Source organism: Rhineura floridana, chromosome 19 (genome assembly GCF_030035675.1).
Source record: "Rhineura floridana isolate rRhiFlo1 chromosome 19, rRhiFlo1.hap2, whole genome shotgun sequence".
NCBI classification, from domain to species: Eukaryota; Metazoa; Chordata; class Lepidosauria; order Squamata; family Rhineuridae; genus Rhineura; species Rhineura floridana.
In genome coordinates this window covers 5,412,164-5,436,300 of record NC_084498.1, presented here as the reverse complement: position 1 = coordinate 5,436,300, position 24,137 = coordinate 5,412,164, and the positions used below count along the sequence as shown (strand labels likewise).

Below are 24,137 nucleotides of genomic sequence, written 5' to 3'. Positions count from 1 at the left end.
GGTCTCCTCTCTAGCTACCTTTTTAACCCCATGCAGCCTCAACCCACAAGTTGGAGTTGAACCTCATACGTTCCAACACCTCTTTCCCTGGCACCGTCTACCTCTTCTGCCCGTGCGACGCCATCTCTGGGACATACTTCAAAACCCACCTTGTCTGTGAGCCCTTTGGGACAACCCCAGCAAAAGGCAAAGTCGGTGCTGTGGAACTCACGGCATTGTCTTTCCCCTGTTGACTTTCACCACCCTTGTCAGACCTGTAGAGGGGATATATTGTTTTTCTCTCATTTTTTTTTTAATATATATATAAAAATAGGGGAGCTAGAAAAGTTTTATCCCCCCCCCGCCAGCTAAGGGTCTGTCCCTCATCTCCTCATGTCAGTTTGTGAATGTAAGCTCCTCTGGACAGGGAACTGTTGCATTTATTATTCAAAGCGTTTCTTCTCTGCTGTTTGGCTGGAAAAGCTTCCAAAGTGGCTGACGATCATATCAATAAAGACGATACAATCCTGAGGAGCTTAAAACTGAAAAAGACCTGACACAAAAGGAAGAGAGGGATGGGGAGGGGAGACGAAAACAAGTGGCACAAAATTGTCAATGTCACACTGTCCATAAAACAACCAGCTGGGAGGGACATGGCTGCCGGTGGCTTAGAAAGCTTCTGAAATGTTCTGTGCACATTCTGTGCCAAGGGTTGTGTGCAGTATTCTGCGCAGTATTCAAATTATTCAGAGCCCACAGCACACCTGTGGCCTGGCCTGTCAGGGCCAGCATCACCATCAGGCAGAGTGAAGTGGCTGCCTGATTTGGGGAGTCCTGAAAGGATGGCAAATTGTTAGTCCCTTAATTTATTGTTTGCATTTTTACTGCCAGGGAGAGGCGCTTGTGAGATTTCAGGTGCCAAGATAACTTGGCCACCCTTGGATCTCATGTGCCTTGACTTTGGGGGGGGGGGAGGCGCGTAGCATCATTTGTTATTGGACCAGACCTTGGGCACTCAAAAGCTTTTTTGGGGGGGTCAATTCCTACAGAAGGGGGGTTGTGGGGTGGGTGGGGAATACTTATAGAGTATAGACATTAAGAAAAACGGGTTCTTTCTTTTGCAGTTTTTCAAGGGGGGGTTGCTGTCCCAATTTCTTTACCCACGTCCTCCGTGGAAGGGGGTGGGCCCTTCCAATCGCATCTGGGCCTCTTGGGCGCAAGCTGAGGGGCATCCCCATGACTTCATAGATTCCCCCCCCCAAAACCCTCCTTTCTAACTTTGTGGAGGGATTTGATTTCTAGCAACTGCATTGGGGAGCAACCCCCTTGCCCCGCCCAGAATTCATTCCCCATCCTAGGCAAGACCCTTCCCCAGAAATAAGACCACCATTTAGGGGATTTAGGGCAAAACAGAGTTGCCAATTGCAACTTACAGCTGCGATCCTACACATGGTTACTGCAAGAGTAAGCTCCAGTGAAGGCGGCAGGGCTTACTGTCTAGTAAAGACACCTATCATTTATCTTTATTGTTACCGATTAGATTAATATCCCACCTTTCCTCCCCAAAGAAGCCCAGATGGCACCAAGGATCGTGCTCCAACTCCCACCTAAACCTGCTCCCACCCCCGTTGAGAAAAAGCTCCGCTGAAGTCAACAGGCCTTCCTCCCGAGGAAACATGCGTGGGATCGGGCCGCTGCCGATCCTGCATGGGGTTCCTCGCGAGTAAGATCTGGCGAACTCTGCGAGATTTCCGCCCGAGTAAACTTGCCCAGGATCGGGGCTGGCCGTTCCGCATGTACTTTTTTTTTTTAATCGTGCCCCTCCACTGAAGTCAACGGTACTTAATTCCGAGTAAGGTCACGTCCAGGAGCGGAATGGACTTTCTTGGGAGTAAGTTACTTTCGAGTAAGCACGCCTAGACTCTGGTGTGTGGGTTTTTTTTTTGCCTGGTGGTGGGAATGTTGGATTTCCAACACATCCCTCTTTGCTGCTCTCTGTTTTCCCGCCCCCTTTCTGGTTTGCACAGAGACACCCCCCCCCGCTTCTAATTTATGGATCCGCGTTTTGTTTTGCTGCCGAGCAGAGGAGCCGGAGGAGGCGAGGGGGGAGGCGGCGGAGGGCGGCTGGCCGAGGCGAGAGCTGCGGGGGGGGGCATTGTTGCAGGGCATTGATTATTACTAAAGCCTCGTCGAGGGAGGGAGAGGAGGAGGAAGGCCACAGAGAGGGGGGGCGGATCGGAGCGGGCTCCCGCGTCCAGCCGCGGAGGGCGCCGGCAAGGCACCGGGCGTCGGAGAGGCAAAAGTCCCGCTCCCTCTCGCCCTCGCCGGCTCTCTTCGATATCCCCCAAGATGGCCGCCGATGCGGGATCGATGGTTCAATATTGGAAGCAATTGGATCTCCGCCGGCTCCAGGTTAGTTGCCGGAACGCGCGCCGACGCCGGCGCGTCTTTTGGAGGGGGTTGGCGCGCCGCGCGGGGCCTTTCGGGGCGCGGAGGGGGAGGGAAGGAAGGAGGGGGGAGGGGGCGGCGGACTGCGTTCCCCTCCCCCTCCCCATCGATAGGTATTAGAAATTGATTCCCCGCCGCTGCTCTTTGTTCGGTTCGCTCATTGATCCCGCAGACGCCGGAGCAGCAGCAGGAGCGGCGCTGGAGCGAGCGAGCGGGCGGCCGCCCGGAGCCGGCGGCGGTGCGCACCCCGAGCCAGAACGCACGAGCTGGCTGGCCGGGCTGGATGGAGCCGCCGCCGCCGCCGCCGGGCAGCCCTGGGCTGGAGCCGCCGCCACCGCCTCGGCCGGAACCGGAGTGGACTCTCCCGGCTGCCGCTTCCCCCGGATTTGCTGTTGCTTCGGCCGGCACCGCTTCCTCCTCCGCCTCATGGCACGTTTCGGCCGCCGCCGCCTCGTCGTCGTCCCCAGCCGGCTCGCAACTTCTCCGGGCAGCAAAGGTGACGAGAGGGACTTCCTTTTCCGCAGGAGCCTTCCCGCCAGCCCCTGGAGCAGTTTTTGTGCCGGCCGCCGGCCGGCCGGCGGGCAACCGGGGAGGGAGGCTTGGATCCTGAGCTTGGTGCTTTCCCTAACTAAGGCGGCTCTGGAGGCATCTCAGCGGCTGCGGGTGGGGGGGGAAGGGCTTGGGGAGCCCCCCCGCGCGAGGACGGACTCCTCCTCCGGGCTCCGACCTCTTTGCTTTCTCTCTCTCCCCCCGCCCCTCCACGCCAAGCCGGCTCTCCAAAAGTGCCGGGTGAATTGCGTGAACTTTTCCAGCCTCCTTTCGCTCTGCTCTTTATGGATGGATGGATGGATGGATGGATGGATGGATGGATGGATGGATGGATGGGTGGGTGGGTGCGGGGGGGGGAGGAAAAGATGCCAGTTGCTGTATTAATAATAATTAGCAGTCTTTTTCAAAAGCAGTTGTTTCAGGTGGCTCGGCTTGTACAGATCAATGACCTAATCTTCTTGTCCCGAGGCCTTGGCGACTTCTCTTTCTAAAGGGGGGAGGGGGCTCCCCTGCGTGCCTTTGGATGTTTTAATATTTCAAGGGATGGTGATGTTGGGGGGGGCTGAAAGAGAGGGAGTCGCTAGGCTGCTTCGGGGTGGCCCCTCGTGGCATTTTCACCCCACCCCTGAATATGATCACCCCTGGCTTTGGATTAACAGAAATTTCCGCACACCCCAGGCCTAGAGGCAAATCTGGTGGTTTTTTAAAAAATATATGTGTCTTTGCACCCCCCCCACTTCCTCTGTACCCTCATTCCCTCCCATTCCAATGCAGTTTTTAAAAACCTGGCAAGTGTACCTTTAAACAGGATTGTTTATTAGTCTTTTTTTTTTTTACCAGATTAGTTTTTTTTAATCAGTGGTGTAAGGTAGATCTGCTTGGATGTGCCCCCCCACCCCGCTCCACACATCTGGTCATCCAGTTTGTATCTGATATCCCCCTCCACCCCTAAATAGCAAGCAAGAGAGTTATTGAAAGGATTGCTAGTTGTGTTCACTGGACAGGAGTGTCCATCAGCAGCAGATAAACTCTCTGTGTGTGTAGACTTCCCTTTTCCTTTGTGTGTTTGTTTGTTTTGTTGTAACCTTCAGGCTATTGGGGGGTTATCAAAGAAACGGCAAAATCTGTCTGCTGGGATAACTTCCTTTCTTTTTCAGCCCGAGTTCAGAGCAGGGGAAAGCTGAAATCCTAATCTCAGTGGGGCTTGCTTGGGGCATGAGTCTGCTCCCCCCCACGAATGTGGTCCCCTATTTTTCTCCATCCTCTCCCCCCATCTCCCCTTTTTTTTTTAAAAAAAATAAACCCTCTTGTGTTATGTTGGGTAGCAAAGCACTTTGGCAGTGGGGATCCCTTTACCTGAAAGCCTTTTGTCAGCCAGACCTGGGCACACGGAGGGCACTTGCTCTTTAGTTATGATTGATGCTATGGAACATGAAGAATGCCAAGAGCATGGGAAACAGAGGAGAAAAAACTGAGAGGAGGAATCAGATCTGTTCCAAGCTGTTGCTGAGCTCTCTCTCTCTCTCTCTCTGGTTTGTTTGGAGGGGGGGTGTCCGGAAACTTCAGCAGTGGATTCGAGCTGTGCAGGTCTTTGGGCTTGCTTAGGCTCAGATGTCTGTTGGTGCAAGAGATCGTCTTGGCCAAATTAGGGCGGCTCTGTGTTTTAGGGTTGCTCTAGGGATGGCTGGCGTTTCCCACAGGAATGGTGCAGTGCATGGACCTTCCGCACTGGGAGCTGAGAGTTTCAGGCACGTGGACTTGGACTAAAGATTTCAGTGTGTGAGGGCCGTGTTTGCTGTGGGGAAGCACCGGTATAACAGTGGCATTCCTTGGAACGGTTGTAACCTATAGAGCTGCCTCAGTATCCGGGCTTGCATTTACGCAAGGTGCTGTGAGGCCGACCCATCAGCAGGATTGCGGCTTCTTTGTTTCCCAGACTGTCATTTGTGAAAAAGAAACCTGAAGCTTTCTCCCTTTCTCAGATACCTGGGGAAAGTCTTCGTTTTTAGAGTCAGCTAGTAAAATCATCCCTCTCTCCGAAGAACCGGCTTCCTTGTTGCTTTTGCGCGAGCTGCCATTCAGAGTGTGCCTGCAGGGTGAATCCTCTAGCAGAGACACACCAGGCACCCTCCTCTGAGGTCAGGTAAACCCTCTGTGTTAGGAATGATGGCATGATTAATTACCTATCCCTAGCAGAGGTGGATTAGGAAGAGCTGAGGCCAGAGTAGCAATGGCTCATGCAGAGATATGGCGGGCAGCCTCCTCTGTGGGTGAAGTGCAGGAGTCTTTAAGCATCTCATTCTGGTTTAGCAAATTCTTAAAGCATGTTTGTATGCCCTAGACACACCATTTGCTATTCAGTCTTGTCGGGAAACCCACAAAAGTTTCTAGGTTGCAAAATAATGTACTCACTGGTAGAGAGCTGGACCCAAGAGAGAGGTCCTAGGAATGCTAGACAAGTGCTTAAGGTTAGTATTGGGGCGATCATGTAACTGTAGCACCAGGAGAACTGGGCTGCCAGCAGGTTCATAGGTTCTAGCTCTCTGCAGTGCCAACTGCAGTTTGCTGTTCCTCCACACCACAGCTTGCATGTGGAAATGAATGCAACCTGTGTTATCATAGCATGGGGTGGATGGCGCTCGTAAGAGCTGTTTCTCGGTATCCCATCCATTTCATTCATGAGTTGGCAAATCATTAGCAAGCCACCATGAGGAATGGGGAGTTTAAAGAGCCCGCTGGCGATGGGTCTGCTCAGGCGAGCAGGAGTCAGCAGCTGAAGCTAATGTCTTGCACAATTCAAAACATGGCCCCTGTTTGTTCCCATGTGGCTTTCAATCGCTGATGGAAAGTTTGAGCTGTCTGTGCAGACCCCATAACTAAGCTGAAACCCTCTGTTTTCTGAAGCTGGAAAGGTGAAGAGGACTTGATTTTTATGGGCATTTGAATAGGCTTAAAATAGCAGTGAGCCCTACGGGAGGAGGGGGACAGCACATCAAATTTCTGTACAATTTCATGATGCTCCAGTAACATATCAACAGTTTGAGAATTTAATACAGTTTAGCTTTTAAGGAGATTACGCGATACGGCTGCAGTACCCCAGGCCTAAATGGATTGCAGGTGCTAGAGGGTCTGTTGGATTTGGCTGATTTGTTCACTGCTGGTGTGTGGGGTGGGGGTGATGAAAAGGGATTATATCTTTTTTTTTCTCCATGAGAGTTTGCGATAACGATTTGATGCATTTCATGGTCCCTTGTGCTACGAGACAGTTATGCACGTTTTCGGGGGGGGCTGCTATCGGGTTAGCAGAACTGGCAAGAATCTGGGAAGTTTCCCAGTGTGGGAGGGGTTTGGGGTGGGGTGGAGTGGGGGACAGGGCTCGTGGACCACTGGTGATTAATGTACAGCTTTCATTTGCCAATGTCAGTGAGGCAGCGGGCTCCGCTTCCGCATCTTGGACAGCTCCTTGACAGTTTGGACTAAAACCAGGAGCCCCACTGATGTGGAGCCACCAGCCGAAAAGTTCTCGAGTCTCCCGATTTGCGTTTGGAGGGAATTCTTCCCTAAGGGAATGTGTGAACTGGATTCTTCCTTTCTTAGGGGGGATTGTGTGTGTTTGGCTGACTTGGAGCTAAGGACATAAGGAGAGCCAGGTGGATCAGAACAAAGGTCCATTTAGTCTCGCTTCCTGTTGCCTACTGACAAGCAGGACCCGAGTGCAAGAGCTCTCTCCTCACCCAGCGACTGGCTTCCAGAGGCATTGTGTAGCCCAGGGATGGGAGACCAGTGGCCCTCCAGATGTTGCTGAATTCCAACAATTCTCAGCCCCGAACAGCATGGCTGTTGGTTTGGGATTAAGGGAGTCTGGGCCACCACCAACATCTGGGAGGCCACAAGCTCCCCGTCCTCGATTCAGCTGATGTGGCCAGTAGCAGCCATTCATAGCCTTATTCTCTCCGATCCCCATTTAAAGGCATCCAAGTTAGGGGAAGGCCCGTAGTTCAGTGGCAGAAGGTCTCTGGTTCAATCCTGAGCTTCTCCGGGGAGGGCTGGGTGTGTCTCATACCTGAAATCCTGAAGAGCAGCTGCCACTGAGTGTAGTCAATACTGAGCTAGATGGCTATCAGTAGTCTGACTCAGAGTAAGGCAGCGTCCTGCCTTCCAAAGTTGGTGGCCATCACTAACGGGGCCTTGTGGAAGCAAAATCCATTGTTTAACCATGCGCTGCCTGTTCTCACTCTGTCCTCACCATTCAGCTTCATTGGGCTCTAGTAATACGATGGGGGGGGCAACCTCTCTGTCTCCCCACACCATGCATATTTTTCCAAATAAACCTTTCTCATGACAACTGCAACCTTTCCTCACAGGGAGTTCCTCCAGCTCCTTTCTGATTTTGGTTTCCCTCTTCTGCATCTCTTCCAGTTTTACGATACTGTTTTTGAGTTGTGGTGACCAGAAGGTTAACACTATGATGGTGTTTGCTTGTGTTCCTCAGCCATTACTCTGGCCCACCCAGTGCGCTATTTGTGGTTCTGCTGTTGTGGTTTTTGCTACCTGATTATTTTTACATTTATATCCTGCCCTTTCTCCAAGGAGTTCAAGCTGTGTGGATGATTCCACAGTGGCAGCAGGCGGCTCCGTGTCAGTGGGGCAACTTGATCCGCTGTGGGTTTTAGTCTGAACTTGTCCAGCTGCCACTGGGTTAGGCCAAGACATAGCAACTTTTCCCTGGTTGTCCAGTGGGCTTCATTCCTCAGCAGGGATGTGAACCTGGGCCTCACCAGTCCTAGTTAGTCCAACACTCTAGCCATTACACCACACTGCCTCTCCAGTGTGACAAAACAGGGACTACTAACCTTTGCACGATAGCCCTTGAATTTGTCTGAGTGGCCTGACTGCCCAACCAAGTCTTGAGTGCTGGTAGGAGAGACCAAACGAATCCTGCCTTCTTTGGATGCGAAGGGGGCAGCAGGCCAGGAAACATACCAGGCAGGGCTGTCGGTAAGCAGCCTGGCAACTGTCGCGGCTGGGGAGACACAGGAGCTGTATACCAGGCAGTGGTCTGGGATTGGCTCCCTCGGATCACGTAACCCCAGGATCAGGAGGGTTGTGATCTGTGGTGCTTGCATCTTGGCCTGCGGCTTCATCATAAGAAGAGGCCCCTGTAGTCCAGCATTCTCTTCTCACAGTGGCCAGCCAGATGCCCGAGAGGGAAGCGTGCAAGCCTGACTTGAGTGCAACAGCGTTCTGCTCGGTTGCAGTTCCCAGAAACTGGCATTCAGAGTCGTGGAGGTAGAACATCGCCATCATGGGTCATAGCCTTCTCCTTGAATTTGTCTCATCCTCTTTTAAGGCCCTCCAAGCCGGTGGCCATCACTGCCTCTTGTGGGAGCGAGTTCCATAGTGTAACTCGGTGCTGTGCGAAGAAGTGTTCTCTTTGTCCTCTCCCGAATCTCCCAACCTTCAGCTTCATCGGAGGTCCACGAGTTCTAGTGTTATGAGAGAAGATCGGTTCTCTATCCGCATTTTCCCCCATGGATCCTTTTATGCACCTCTGTCAGGTCTCCCCTCTGACTCGCACTTTCTCTAAACTCAGAAGCCCTAAATGTTGTAACCTTTCCTCATAGGGGAGTCGCTCCATCCCCTTGATCATTTTAGTTGCCCGTCCTCCCCACTCACCAGCAGGTGGCAGTGCAGGGAATAGGCACATGCCAGTGTGGTGTAGTGGTTAAGGTGCTGGACTACGACCTGGGAGACCAGGGTTTGAATCCCCACACAGCCATGAAGCTCACTGGGTGACCTTGGGCCAGTCACTGCCTCTCAGCCTCAGAGGAAGGCAATGGTAAACCCCCTCTGAATACCGCTTACCATGAAAACCCTATTCATAGGGTCGCCGTAAGTCCGGATTGACTTGAAGGCAGTCCACTTCCATTCCCTCCCACAGACTGCCAGATGGAGATGTGCAGCACTTGACACTGCCATCCTCTTCATATCCCACAGGTGTGTGTGGAAAAGTTGATCGCTTGTTGAATTTTGGCTTGGTTTGAATCTCACCTAGCCTGTGAGGTATCCTTGAGGGTGTGTGCCAGTACCTCTGTCGTCTCCGTTTCACAGATGATGAACGTATCACAGGCGTGGGGACCCGTTGGCTCTCCAGATGAACTGCAACTCCCATCATCCCCAGCAAGCATGGCCCATGGCCAAAGATGATGGGAGTGGCAGTTCAGCATCAGCTGGAGGGCCAAAGGTTCCCTACATCTGACTGGCATCACCCACCCTTGCAACGTAGGTATTGGGCTAGCTACCAAGTGTGTGTGTATGTATATTGTTGTTGTTGTTATGTGCCTTCAAGTCGATTATGACTTATGGCGACCCTATGAATCAGCGACCTCCAGGAGCATCTGTCATGAACCACCCTGTTCAGATCTTGTAAGTTCAGGTCTGTGGCTTCCTTTATGGAATCAATCCATCTCTTGTTTGGCCTTCCTCTTTTTCTACTCCCTTCTGTTTTCCCCAGCATTATTGTCTTTTCTAGTGAACAGCCCCTACTGAAATATTGTTTGATGCTGATTACTCTGTTGGGCTTTGGCATCTTTCAGGCCAGGGAGAACTCACAAAGCTGGGAACTGTATCACTGTACACGTCACACGTTGTACAAAACACACATTGTTCTAACGTCCCACGAGATCTGGGGTAATTCCCCTTTAAGAGCACATCTATAGTCCCTCCCCAGCCGTGACATCACTGCCCCTATTTGCCCGGAGAGGCGGGACTTTAAGGAAGAGGGCTTCTCTGCTGAGTTCTCAAACAGCCTTTGCCAATCTGGTGCCCTGCAGATATTTTGGACTAGAACTCCTATGAGCCGCAGCCAGCACAGCCCTGCTGGCTCAGACCAATGGTAGCTGTGGTCCAAAACAGCAAGTTGGTGATGGTTGCGTGCTGCCTGATTGCAAGGACTCTGCAGCAGCAGTGTAGAGGCGAATTCAGAAGTGCAGGGTCCCTGCATGATAGTCATGCCACGCCCCCTCACAGCTGCACCCCGTTTTCTACTTCCACTCCTCTCTCTTGCTCTCTGTGTCATCTCCGAGTCTACACAGCAACAGTCATCCCTATGAGCCAATCGGCCTGAAAGGGGAAGCTGTGTGTTAGCTACTGAGAAGAGTCTTCTCAGTGGCTGGCTCACCTCCTTTCACCTAATTGGCTCCAATCAGCACAAAAGGACAAGGACTCTGCTCAGTTACTAACATGCTCCTGTTTCATGCTGAGTGGCTCATACGTAGGGACCTGGCTGGGACTCTGCTCCCAAAAAGTAAAGGGTCTACGGCCACCCCGCGAGCCCAGGCGACTACATGCCTGCTCTGCAGGGCCTGACACAATTATTTTATCACAGGTTGGGTGGTGCCGACCACCCATCGGTTTGCTGTCTTTGATTCCAGCCCATTTGTGATGAGCCCAAGCGTAGTGTGCTGCAAATGTGGGCGAGAGCAAATCAGTGTGTGCAACGTATGCCTTAGTTCATTGTGACAACAACGGTGCAATTCCTGGTGCCCCTCTGCCAGGTTCCATCCCCTTTTGGCATGCCACCCCAAAGCTAAATTGGAGACAGACTAACCAGGTGATGAGATGAACTACAATGGAAGGAACTCACTCAGAAGACTGTGAGAATTACTGTGTGTGCTTCTCCACATTGAAGAAAATAGAACTTTGACCTCCCCCTCCCCCCAACAATCCAAATTCTGCACCATTACTAAACTCTGCATCCTGTATAGAAGTATGCTGTTTGCATAATATATCTTAATTTGTATAATTTATTCTGCAATGTTTGCTATTTTGCATAATTTATTTATAGTTTGATAGACATGGGAGGAGAAGCCCAGAGCTATGCATGTCTCTAGTTGCTCAGTAGCTAATTCAGGCACAGTGGTCCTCTGCACCCTACTTGGGAGTAAGTCCCATTGAATCCAGTGGGGCTTACTTCTGAGCAGAAATGCATAGATGGGTGTTGTCAGCTGCTAAGATTTCTGTGAGCATTTGCACACGTATTTCTGCACAGTCCATAAGGGCTAGATACTTGCTTGCACCCAATACTTCATTCATTTTTTGATGTGCCTGCAGCATCTCAATGAACTCATGGCTAGGGTAGGTACATTAGTGTCATTTGACTATGATTGGCCCTATTGCCAGGGCAACCAAAAAGATAAGGAATAGGTTATTCCTCGAAAAAGCCTTTTTATTTGTACAGAAGATTTGGGGTGATGGTGTTTGGACAAATTTGACAAATGGTGGTTGCATGTAATACATGCTGATAACGCGATAGCCCTGTAGGGCTTTGATCATGGCGTCGGCCGTTTGTATAGCAAGCGCTCACGGAAATGAGGACAGATAAAAATTCTCTCCGAGATGACGCCGGGCATATTTCATTAGGTTTAGGAAATGGTCTTAATCGTGGAATATCACGGATGTAGTATTTCTTGCGCTGTTTTCTAATAGGCACGTAACTGGATTTATGCGTTTTGCAATTCCCCTTTTTCCTTTTGGTGTTTTACCATCCTTTGTTTTATGATGAGCAGTGAGTGTTTTGCAGTGTTTATTCCTCCGTGTAGTTTATTCTGCTTTTGCTAATGTTGCCGGCGGGCGGGTGGATCAGGGACAGGAATACACGAGGCTAAGCAGTGGTGTGCATTCTGGGTCCAAGTTTTGTCATTCTGAGTCGAAAGTGGATTATTTGTGTTGCACTGTGTGTAGTTGTGTTGCTTAATTTCGTTTAAAAGCAGCACCACAGCAGCAGACAGTAACAGCAGATGTTGAAATGCGAGTGTGCCAGCGTGTGCGTGCGTTTGCCTAAGAAAGCAGGCTTTTACCCTGCATCAGCATCACTGAGACTGGAGACTTAGTAAAATAAGAAAAGCTACTTTATTTAGAGAAATACATAGTAGATAGAAAAGGCATACCTAGTTCTAACTAACTAGCTAAGTTGGAGGCATAACTCCCAGGTGTGGGAGTTAGCCCCATGCTTGGAGAGAGAGCAGAGACAAAGGGATGTCTCCTCTCTCCTGGACAGCCGGAGGACAAAGGAGTGGAAAGGGCAGAAGGAGGAGGGGCAGGTAAGCTTCCCTAAAGGTGTCACAGTCTAGCGACAGAAGGAAGTCAGTCAGAGCATCATAGGTAAAAGGTAAACAAAGCCTATCCATCTGGAGGACCCTAGCCCTATCTTCCCTCTGGAGCTTAAACAAAAGGACAAAACAGGAGTTGCTCTTGCCCTGCTTCCAACAATTTGGCCACGTATTCAGTCCAAGGACAAATGCAGCCGCCTTCACTGAATACAGGACAAAAGGTTTCTGTGTCCAGGCCCATTGAACTGGTTACTGGGAGTGAACTTGTTAGGCTCAAACATTAGTTTTACATTAGCTGTGCAAGGGGCGTTCTGTGTGCAGGTTGTTTGCCATGATAGCTCAGGGGAACCTGCTGGTACAGGGGGAGTATATCTCCTGAATAGTGGGTGCAAGGGACTAGCAATTGGGCAGGCCCCCATGCCCTTAAAGCTCTGCTTGCCAGCCCCCACAGAAGCATTTTTGGGACCAGAATGTTGAACTAGATTTGGTCTTTCTCAATGTGGTGCCCTCCAAATGCTTTAGACTGCAACTCCCAGGGCTGATGGGAGTTGTAGTCCAAAGCATCTGGCGGCCACCATGTTGGGGAAGACTGATGGACGTTTAGCCAGACCCGAAGAGGCAGCATTTATGAAACGAGCACTTCTCTGTTGTGATTTGCGTGGAAATGTCAGTGGCTGGACAATAACCTCGAATCAACGAGTCTTCTGAGTGTACCTCTTGAATTAACATTTTATAGGTTTTAATAGCCAATATGTAATGGAGAGGAAAATGAGTCTTGCAGGCGATGTATTATTTATTTATTTATTTTATACCCTGCCTTTCTTTTCATACTAGAAACCCAAGGCGGTTTCCATATGGTTCCCAGGTGGTTTCCCATCCAGGCACTGACCAGACCTGACCCTGCTTAGCTTCAGCAGGGTGCTGGCCTCATGTGCCTTCAGACCATAGCCTGTAGGTATCATCTCCTCTCGCAGCAGCTTTGGGGGGTCTTGGGTTGAGAGGGTCTTGGGTTGTTGTAGCCCAACGATGTCTGAAGGGCACCACATTGGCTGCCCCTGGGCTGGAGGTATCCTGACCCTCTTTACACAGAGGGTGCATTTTAGCTTCACTCTGGATTCCCTATTAGCTTTAAGTCACACACCTCCTGACCCCCACTTTTTGGCCAAAGGTTCAAGGGATTGCCTGTGTTTCTCTGTGTCTTGGAGGCTTGAGGGCAAGTGCTTAACTGCATGTTTTCATTGTTTGGGATTTTAGGCTTAACAAAAAGTGGGATGTTGATTAAAATATTATCTCCACATGCTATTCTAGAGTGCATAAATTTTACATATATATCAGCTAGTTGAGACATCCGTTAAATGTAATGACAGCTTGACTTATCTAAATGTGCTATCATTTAACAACGTGTCAGAATTCTTCTTTATCCTAGATGACTGTAGTAAATAAGCCTCCGGTGCCATTAACTTTGGGAAACTTGGGGGCGATGTACTTAAAATGAAGAACGAGAGAGCAGCCTTCCTCAGCCTGGTGCCCTCCAGATGATTTGGACTAAAACTCCGTTCGGTTCCAGCCAGAACTGGGGCTGGCAGGAATTGTACTCCAAAAGATCTGGAGGGCACCGGGTTGGAGAAGGCTGAGTTAGAGGAATCATAGTTAGAAGGATGGATTGTGTTCCTTTATATTCAGGAGTGACTCTCCTAGAGTCCTCGTGGAAGAAACTTCACCCAGACTTTCCGGCTGGCACCCTCTCCATGGTCCTTTGCTGTCCCCGCAGTCCATTTGGCCAGCTATTTTAAATAACATTCTGCAGACTGGGACACTCAGTTGTAAATTGGGTTTTCATTGTTTCCGTTTAAAGTTTGTTATAGTTTATATCATTCTCTGTTGTGTTGTAACATGGTTTTGTTTTTGTTTTGTAAACCTCCCAGAGAACCTTTGTTATGGGGCGGCTATAGAAAGGGAGAAAATGAATGTGGATATTTCAGCGAATAAGTAGGGATTGGAGCCTGGATTCCCCACTCTATGCCTAATGTGTTAAATCTACTTCACCATGCTGGATCCCTTTGAGAGCTGTCGGTGCTCCAGGAGAGTGAGTTTATGTAGAGAAGGGGTGGCTAACCCATGGCCCTCCAGATGTTGATGGAGTCCAAATCCTATCAGCCCCAGCCAGCATGATCAATGGTCAGGGATGATGGGACGATGGGAGTTGTAGTTCAGCACATCTGAAGGGGCACAGGTTGTCTTCCCTGGATCCAGAGAATGACAGGTGGGTTCTGGCTACACCACCAGGCTTCCATTTATTTATTTAACAAGATTAGATTGTAAGAGCACCTTTAGGCAGTTTACAAGAAACATTCAAATTATCAATAAAAACAGTTAAAAACAAGTAATTAAAAGCATTTTTTTTAAATGTGATTTTTAAAAAAACACATCAACATCTACCTCTACATGCTTGGATAGGCTTGCCTAAACAGAAATGTTTTAAGCAGGTGCTGCAAAGAATACAGCAAAGGCACCTGCCTAATGTCAATAGACAGAGAGTTCCAAAGTGTAGGTACCGCCACTAACAAGTGTGAAACAAGTATTATGTGGCACCTGTTAACAGTGCCAGTTCTGTAGAGAAGCAGTCAAGGGGGTACATAGGGGGTCAGGCGACCCCGTAAGTAGAGTGGTCCCAAGTTGTTAAGGGCTCTATATCCCAATAGTAACAACTTCAGCTTGACCAGCAGCAACTCTACAACCAGTGCAGCTCTCCGAGTGGAGCTGTTGTAAGCTGACAGGGTCTCACCCCTATCAGGAATGTGGCTGCACCATTCTGTGCTAACTGCAGTCCCGCATCAAGTGTATTGCAGCAATCCAGTCCTGAGGTCACCAGAATGCGAGCTGTCAAGCGGGAGTGTTGCAGCTTTTCTTAAGACTGGGCATTTCTGTGTTGAACCTCGTCAGGAAACCCAGTTCCTTGAACCTCCCGTTACTTACAGACTGGAAACACCAAATAGGTACCCCTATTTATCAAGGGGTGACTTAAAAAAATGGAGGTGTTTGTAACCATCAAAGGAGCCTGCAGTTGGATCAGGCCAAAGGCCCATCTATTCCAACGCCATGTTCTCCTAGTGGCCATAGGGAGGACCTGAGTGCAATGGCAACTCTCCCCAATTCTGATTTCCAGTCACTGGTATTCAAAGGCACACCTCTTGAGGACTGCTTGACTCCTTATGTTGCATCTCGATCACGGAGACCTTCTGGTGGGGCCCTCTTGGTGGTTCCTCATGCCCCTGAGGTTCAATCGGCCGCCACAAGGGACCGAGCCTTTAATGTTGCAGGCCCTGCCCTGTGGAACTCCCTACCGCTAGAGGTTTGGCAGGAACCCTTCTTTCTTTCAGGCATCTCCTGAAAACTGAACTTTTCATACTAAAAGTCCTGTTTAAATTTTCTTTTCCAAGCAATGCAGGCTTTCTATTATTGTTTTTAGCAAAGTTTTTAATTCTGTCATGTTTTGGTATTTTGTTAATGCCGCTTTGACATACTTCCATGAAAGGTGCGGCTTATAAATATTTTAATAAATAAATACGGCCTCCGACAGTGGTGGGAGAACCCCCAGCAGCCCCCAGAACCTTCCCCAGGCCACGCCCCTCCCACTGCTGTCCACTGCTTCTTGGAGTGCTTTTGCCTGGCTGCAATGGGTCCTTGAAAGCTGCCTCTAGCTGGCCTCGATGGAGGATGGTGAGGTGAGTGTGTGTGTCATAGGATCATAGAATCGTACAGTTGGGAGGAGCCTGTGAGGCCATCCAGTCCAACCCCCTGCTCAATGCAGGAATGCAAATTAAAGTGTCCATTGCAGGTGCCTGTCCAGCTGCTTCTTGAATGCCTCCAGTGCCGAAGAGCCCACCACCTCCTGAGGTAATTGGTTCCATTGTTGTACCGCCCTTAACAGTTAGGAAGTTCTTCCTGATGTCCAGTCGAAATCTGGCTTCCTGTAACTTGAGCCCGTTATTCCGTGTCCTGCACTCTGGGACGATCAAGAAGAGATCCCTGCCCTCCTCTGTGTGGCAACCTTTCAAGTACTTGAAGAATGCTACCATGTCTTCCTTCCATCTTCACACACCAGGCTGAACACACCCAGTTCTTTCAGTCTCTCCTCGCAGGGCTTTGTTTCCAGTCCCCTGATCATCCACATTGTCCTCCTCTGAACCTGTTCCAAGTTTGTCTGCATCCGTCTTAAACTGCGTTGTCCAGAATTGGACACAGTACTCAAGAGGAGTGTCTAGAAACCTCTGACATTTGCATGACTGGACTGGAATGCAGCCTCTTGGCCACAGGCAAGGGTCACCTCCGTTGCTCTGCTGGCTTTTGCCAGTGGCCCCCAGAAGCTTCCGCACAAGGGAAGGCGGCCCTCCAGCTGAACAAGGTCCCGCATCCCTGTTCTAGAACGGAGGAGATCTGTGGGAGTCCAAAAAGTATATGGATAGATGCAGAGGGGGATTGCGGCTTCCTTCCCTCCTGAAACCTGCTTCCACTGGTAGGAGAGAAACTGGGGCAGTGAAAGTGGTGCCGGAGGCTGCCTCTCCCTTAACTCTCCCTTCCTGTGGTTTGCACGGCTGAGACTGTTCCAGATCAGATCCCTGCAGAAGACCAGGAGGGCTTTTATCTTTAGCACAGGCTGTCCTTACTTTAGAAACGGATGACCCCAATTGCAGCCCAAAGAGGGACTTCTTTCCTAATTAATATGCACACTAATTAATTGTGTGCACACCACAGTCCATTAGAGATGGGGGCTGGTTGGCCTGGAGATGGAGGTTAGTGGATTCTTTCTGCAGCCAGGCAGACAGAATGAGTGTGTTTGTGTGTGTGTGTAAGTTTCTTGAGGTTGAGTCAGACTGATAGTCCATCTAGCCTGGAGTTGCCTAGTCAGATGCACAGTGTCTCTTCAAGCTCTCATTCAGAGGTCTTCCCCGTTTCCTGCCACCTGACATGCTGGGGATTGAACTCGGGACATTCTGCCTGCAAAGTATGTGCATTGCCACTGAGCTGTGAGTCCCCCCACTTTGTAGCTTCATTGCTACAGATTTGCAGAGGATAACAAAATGGAACCTCTGTGTTTGGAGGCTGCATCCCTCTGAATAACGGAGGCTCCGTACAAACGACAGGGGATGGCCGTTGCCTTTCACGCCCCTGCTGCTAGGCCTTCCCAAGGTGTTTGGTTGGCAGCTGACCAGAATGCTGGTCTCGAGGAGTGTTCTCCATCCTGGAGCCCTTTGGATGTTGCCGGCCTGCAACTCTCAGTGCCCCCAACTGTTGGCCATGCTGGCCGGGTCTGATGGAAGTTGGAGTCCAGCGGCATTTGGAGGGGCCCAGGTTGGGGAAGGCTGGTCCCAGTGTGGACTACGGATGGACAGATCTGTCCGTTTTGGTTCTCTCAGTTTCTCATTTTTCCAGTCTTAAATTCAGTTCCCTCCATTTCTGCAGCAATTTGTATTTTTTTAAAATCCTCATGAAAATTCTCCAACATTTTAGTGCAAATTTATCCTAATAAATATATTTTGAAAGCAGTTTTAACAAAAGTACACTTTTTTGCAAGCAACTGCTCGTTACCTAATGCATTTTTGATGTTATTTCCCCTCATATATGCATTTTTGTAAATAATGTTTAGTTGGCAAACTGCATCACAGAATTCTAATAAATGCTAATTTCTAAGGATGGCTGTGTTACGGTTTGTACACTGATTTGGAAAGTGCGGATTTTATAAATTCTGCTTAAAATGCAAACTGTTTAAGCATACCTAGTGTGGACCCACGTTGCTCTGATCCAAGCTCTTTTGCTCTTTGGAGAAGGAAAATCAGAGAATTTGGGCTTGATGCATCACAGCAGGGAAGGAGGGAGCCCTTTTGAGGAAAGTGGAATTCCTTCACAGTTCATCGGATCATGAGGCTGTTGTGCCTTTGGGGTCTGAGACCAAGTGGGTTGGAAGTAAGGGTGTGGCCTAGAATAGACTGGGGTCAAGTTTCAAAGCAGCAAATTGGGACCAAAATCATGTGTGTAGTCAAGGCCAAGGCAGAGGTCAAGAGCTAAGACCGTGAGTGGGGAAATGGAGAGAAAATGCTTAGGCAGTGTCCTCCCACCAGAGATGGATGACTCACACTGACAAGCAAGCTGTGAAGCCAGTGGTTTATAGAGCCCTGGTGCACTGTGATTGGCCCTTGAGGGTCAGGTGATAGAAAGCTCAGATAGAATGGTGTTGCAGCCTAGATGGCCCCCTCACTCCTCTAGGTGGAACCAGACTTCTGGGGGTGCAGGAGGTAAGGCCTTGGAGTCCAAGTGCTGGAAGTCCTGGTTCAAAGTCTTGCCCTGGCACCTCACACAGGCAAAGCGAGCCCGATGTACCCCATTTTGAGCACCATTAAGGTTAGCAGGGTGAAAGTTGGGAGGTCTGCGCCGTGGATGCACAATCCACTGACACTCTTTGCTGCCTGGTTTCCCGGAGAGCATTTTTACTTGCCAAAGGCAATTATAAAGCTGGTCATTTGTAACCTGATCCTAGGTAATTTCAGCACTTCCAACCCCAGTTCTGAAAATTGGAATTCATATAAGGAAAGGCAAGTATAGAAGGTGTTAAAACAGTTTTGAATCCTACTGCACGATCTTTGGGGGTATATGTGTGTGTGTGGTGCTGAATGTTTAATTGGTTTGGCAAATGTGCTTCGAGAGCAAGGGGCAGAGTTGGCCAAATGGCGTGTGCCAACTAGAGACACCTTTTGAGATGTACTTGCTCAACCAAGGAACTTTCGCAGAGCTGATGCACCTCCTGCTCGGTCCCTCTCCATATGCTTGGTGAAGGAGCTGTGTGCCCTTCTAGTCTTTTCTTCTTACCCACAGAGGCTTAAAATAAAAATGCAGGAATTATCCCTGCATCCTCCAATTCCCCAGCGAATGTTGTTTCTCCCTTGCTGAGCATAAAGCTTTTTGATAGTCAGCTTGCAAATTGTGATTTTTTAAAAAAGTTTTAAATTCCTTGCTTTTTTAGCACTAGAGTCTTAGATGTTTAAGAGAACCATGTTCACTGCACTATGCATGCATTCCAGGGAACTTTTTAGGTGTTGCAAATAAGCATTTCTGTCTCGGAGCATCAGGAAGTGTGGCTTTAAGATCAGTGGTGGATGTTCTTCTTTTTTCTTTTGTTAATGCACGTGCTGCTTTTTTGCTTAAAAGTTTACAAAGCCATGCTCAAGTTGAACAATATAATTGCAAAATATGAACATACAGTAAGATAAAAATACTTTGAAATAAAATAAAACTTTATGAAGACAGCAGCACACAGCAGCCCCATATGTATGGTAAAGTGGCCAGTAATGATTGAGGTAATATTTTTTTTAAAAAATGGGGTGTGTGTGTTATAAACACACACACACACGCACACACACACACACACAGAGAGAGAGATCTAAACACGTCTGGCTGGCTGGATATATTTGGTGGAGGCTGGTGGCTCTGGGTTGTAGTCCAAACTTTCAAGGAGCTGTTCACGGTGCAGCTGCTTGAAAGTTTGGACTAAAACATGGAGCAGATTCCACTGCCCCAGTGACATGGAGCCCCCAGCTGCCACTAGATGTATTTTTATGTGAGCTCTCCTCTCTCCTGCGCTGTTTATGTGTTTTATGTTGTGATCCCTTAATGTACTGATCGGAGAGTGTGTGTGCCTGAGTATCTTGTACAGTACTCAGGTATCTGTCCCAGAGCAACTCCCCCAAACCCTCCCCAAAACAGCAATGAGAAGCCGCATAGAATAGGGAATGTTCATGTAAACTTCTGGGTTTCTGTGTTATTTGCTGTTCTTAGTTAACGTTAGCTGTCCAGAGTCTCTGGGGTGGGTGGAGGGCTCCGAGTGGGAAATAAATATTAACTGATTAAACTGTGTGACGTATCTCTGCTTTCCATCTATTATCAAAACATTGACAGGAAGGAGGGGGAGGTGGCAGTTCTCTGGAGCACTCTTCTCGGAGGGGGTGGGGGTGGGGGAAAGGTGGCTATTAAGAATTTTTTTAAAAAAAAGTTATGATGGTTAAAATATGAAATGTAAGGGGTGTGCAAAAGTCACCCACCCAGTTTCCCTAATTTTAATGAAAAGCAGTTGGGTTCCCAGGAAATCCTTCTGATGTTTCACTTGAGTTCATTTCATTTTTCACCTGGGGAAAGAGGAATGCACCCAGATCTCTCCCCCCCTGCATAATTAAGCTATGGAATTCACGTCCATAGGATGTGGTGATGGCTACCAACTTGGGAGGCATTACAAGGCGATTAGGTAAATTCATGGAAGATCAGGCTCTCAGTGGTTACCTGCCGTGTCTTCCTTGCAGAACTGGAAACTGGCACCAGTTGCTGGCGCAACTCATGTCCCCCTTGCAGGCTTCCCACAGACATCTCGGTTGGCTAATGTGAGAACTGGATGCTGGACTAGAGAGGCCTTTGTCCCAATCCTGCAGGGATTGTCATGAGATTGCATATACATTTTGCTAGTCATCCCAAAACTGCTATGGTTTTAAATTCCAGAGGGCTAGCCATGTTAGGTTGTTGCAGCAAAGACAGCAGAGAGTCTTGTGATGCTGTGAGGACTCGAACAAGCTTCTCCAACTTCTGGCTCTCCAGATGTTGCTGGACTACAGTTCCAATCATTCCTGACCGTTGCCCATGCTGGCTGGGGCTGATGGGAGTTGTAGTCCAACAACCTCTAGGGACCCAAAGGTTGGGGAAGGCTGGACCTCTGTGCCAGAGGTTTCCGTGGGAGGCAACCCATTTACATCTGATGCATGAAGCGTTAACCTCCAGTTGACGGGTAAAGATGCACGTATGAATGTGAGGTGGAGAACATAATTGGACACATTAGAGCTTAAAGGCAGTGAAATCCAAGAGGGTCCTTTTATCTTGGGGACGGGGCAGCTGTGGCTTGCCAGATGTTGCTGCCCTCCAGCTCTGATCAGCCTCAGCCGGCAGTGCCAACGGTCAGGAATGATGAGAGTTGTAGCCTAGCAACAGCTGGAGGAAGGATGAGGAACTTTTTCCAATCCAAGGGCTGCATTTGCTTCTGGGCAGCGTTCCAAGGGCCACATTCCAGAGGCAAAAGTGGGCGGAGCAAGTAATGTACAATTTACCCTTGTCCTATAGCAGGCTAGTTTCTGCGCACACACCATACACCCCTCTCCGTCCAGGCAATTGAGAAGCGTTATCGGAGTTCAAGGACGATTCCAGCCAGCCAAAACCGCTCAGGGATGTAAAGCGGAGCTAGGGAGAGGGTGTGTGGCCTAGGGAGAGGGTGTGTGGCCTGAGGGCCATATAGAGAGACCTGCAGGGCTGGATTGGGCCTCTAGCCCGGAGCCTTCCCACTCCTGATCTTAGAGGGCCGCAGGTTACTCGATCCCTGCTTTATAACTCTAGACGTTTCATGGCTTTTTGTTTTGCTGTTTCCACTGTTTCCGCTTGTGCACTCATTCTCATGATTGATAATTTGCAAAGCGAGAACAGCACCTTATGAGGCAATGTGGCATACTGGTTAGGGTGCTAAATTAGTATTGAAACCCCTCCAGTGTTTAGATCCCTGGCTCAGTACTGAAGGGCCCTAGGTGATGTTGAGCCAGGTACGCTCCGTTTCAACTCTTCCTTACGAGGTTGTTCTGAGGATAAAATGAGTCTATGTTGAGGTCTCTTAAGGCCTACGTGTGCTGCCATGCAGTCAAGGCTGGGGTACATAAATCAGCCTTCCTCAACATGGTGCCCTCCAGAGGGGCCCTGCCCTGCCATTAGGTGGGGTGAGAGGACTGCCTCAGGTGGTAGATGCTGGGAGGTGGAGCTCCCAGCTGTTCCTCTTGACCTTCTAGCCATTCTGCTCTGTTGCCACAGTGGCCTGCCTTGGCCCTAGGGTTGCCAGGTTCAATCCTTGAGACTGATCCTGTATCTTTAGGAGAAGAGAAGGTCAGCCAAGTGCAGATGTTCTTGCAACCCTGTAACAGGAAAAACCACAAGGTGGAATTCTCCCTCCCCCCTGCACAACTTTTAAAGATACAAAAGACCTCTTGGGTGCCAGGCCCGGCCTGCAACAGGTCTTCTGTATCTTTAAAAGTAGTGCAGGGGGAAGGGAGAATTCCACCTTGTGTTTTTTCCCATTCCAGTGTTGCAAGAACACCTGCACTTGGCTGACTTTTTCTTCTCCTAAAGACACAGGATCAGTCTCAGGGATGGAACCTGGCAACCCTACTTGGCCCCCTAATCTGGCCTGCTGCGTCAGGGGCAGCGGAGGAAGCTGTGTAAGATTCAGCTGCCAGTCTGGCCAGCTTCTGTATGTGGAATTGGGAAGGGGCACCTTCTTTTCCTTGGGTAGCAAAATGCCTTGCGTTAGCCTTGCCTCTAGATGTCTGGAGGGCACCAGGTTGGGGAAAGCTGCCATGAAGGCGACATTTACAAAGACAACGAGTTCCTCAATGAAATGGGCTTGCTTTGCAGTTGTCCTTCACAATGGCACAAAGCAGACATGAGCCCCTTCCAAACAGAAAGGATCCCCTTCCGAAACAGGCCCGTGACAGGACTCCGTGTCCACCCGCCAGCGACTTCCAGAAGATGTAGTTTTTCATCTTGTGAAGGTAATGGGCCTTGTTGACTTCTGCTGGGGTTGCTGTCAATATTTATCCAATCTCTATGACTTGTTGTGGGGTCAGAAATTATGAACCCTTAGGATTTAATATGCGTAGATGTTATAAATAAAGGCATTTGGGGCTTCTTTTTGAGGTGTGTGGGGCTTATAGCTCTTACTTTGCTCTATGACCTGTTCTCTGGATTTGGGGTTGTAGCCAACTAATTGTATTCAGAGTAGACCCACTGAAAGCAAAAGAATTAAGTCAGTCACAATAACTGAAGCCCATTGATTTCAGCAGACCTCTTTTAAGTATGACTTAGTTGGTTGCAACCTTTGCATTTCCCCCTTGCTTGATACCTTCTTTCCATGCTCCTGTTGTCTTGGAGCGATTTTTTTCATGTTGGAAAATAAGTGAAAAGCATGGAGAATGTTTTATCTTGCTCAGCGGAGAGCTGTTGTTGCATGCTGATCAAATTTGCTTCTCTGACTTCCTTCCCATCGCCCTTCAATTTTGCCTTTCTGAACTGAGGACTGTGCGGCTTCCAGAACCGCACGTTGTGAGTGCAGAACTTGGCTGCGGGTGCAGAATGTTGTCCTGAGAATTTCAGCGCCTTGATTTTGTTTTTAATAGTTAAGCTTCTAGTCTTCAAGGCTGTGAAGGATAGGCTGGAAAGCATTTTGCCAGTGTCTGGTAAGATCTTGGGGAAACCCGTTCCATTTCGTTGCCGTTCCACCCAAGACGTGACCTGTGCGTTCTGATAGATTGGTAGGAAGTGGTCTGGGCAATTGGTTGTATGGTGAAGATCAAACAAGGAAAGAAAGAATTATTAGTCAACAAGGTTGAATTCATCCCAGCTTCTTTGGAGGACTAATGTGAGAGGGAAGAGGGTCAGAAAAGAAATCCGGTTATGAGGGTTTGAGTGGAACACAAAGGTTGTTTTAACCTTATCTGTATGTATGCTTTTTTTTTATTTTGGCTGTTGTGCAAAGACTTTCCTACTGGCATGTGATGCCAGAAGAAGGGTATGCTCTGTGTGTATGTGCACAGTCTCCCCCCAAAGTTGAGATCAGTGATTATTCATGCAACAACACCATCTGATGATAATCTCATTGTTCCTTTGTTGATGAAGCCGTGCAGTTTAATACTGCCTTGCTGTGTAATTATTGGGTTTTGGTGTGTTTGTGCGTGTGTGTTTTTTACTAGTTCAGTGTAACATTTACTGATTTCCCTAAAGCTTCAAGAGGACCCTGGAGTATTGATCTAGCTGCAGTTTTAAGTGACTCGCAGCTAACGCACAGGCTGCTTTAATATTAATTGCTCGGCGTGGTGTATCCTCGCTGGCAGTTCTGCTGCATGGATTCCTAAAAAAAAAGAGAGTAAATATCCATGCTGAGGCCCATGTAAATATTGCCCTAGTGAGAGAAGGAATGTGCGT

General features: G+C 49.1%; 1 protein-coding gene across 1 annotated transcript in view; it reads left to right on the top strand.

The window, feature by feature from the left end:
- Window positions 1–2,162: 2,162 nt before the first annotated feature.
- CUX2 (cut like homeobox 2) overlaps window positions 2,163–24,137 on the top strand; it is a 274,563-nt gene continuing 252,588 nt past the window's right edge. Inside the window, exon 1 of the mRNA XM_061603094.1 lies at window positions 2,163–2,391. Within this exon, the coding sequence (XP_061459078.1) occupies window positions 2,329–2,391 (63 nt within the window). The 5' untranslated portion in view covers window positions 2,163–2,328. The remainder of the gene's footprint in view (window positions 2,392–24,137) is intronic.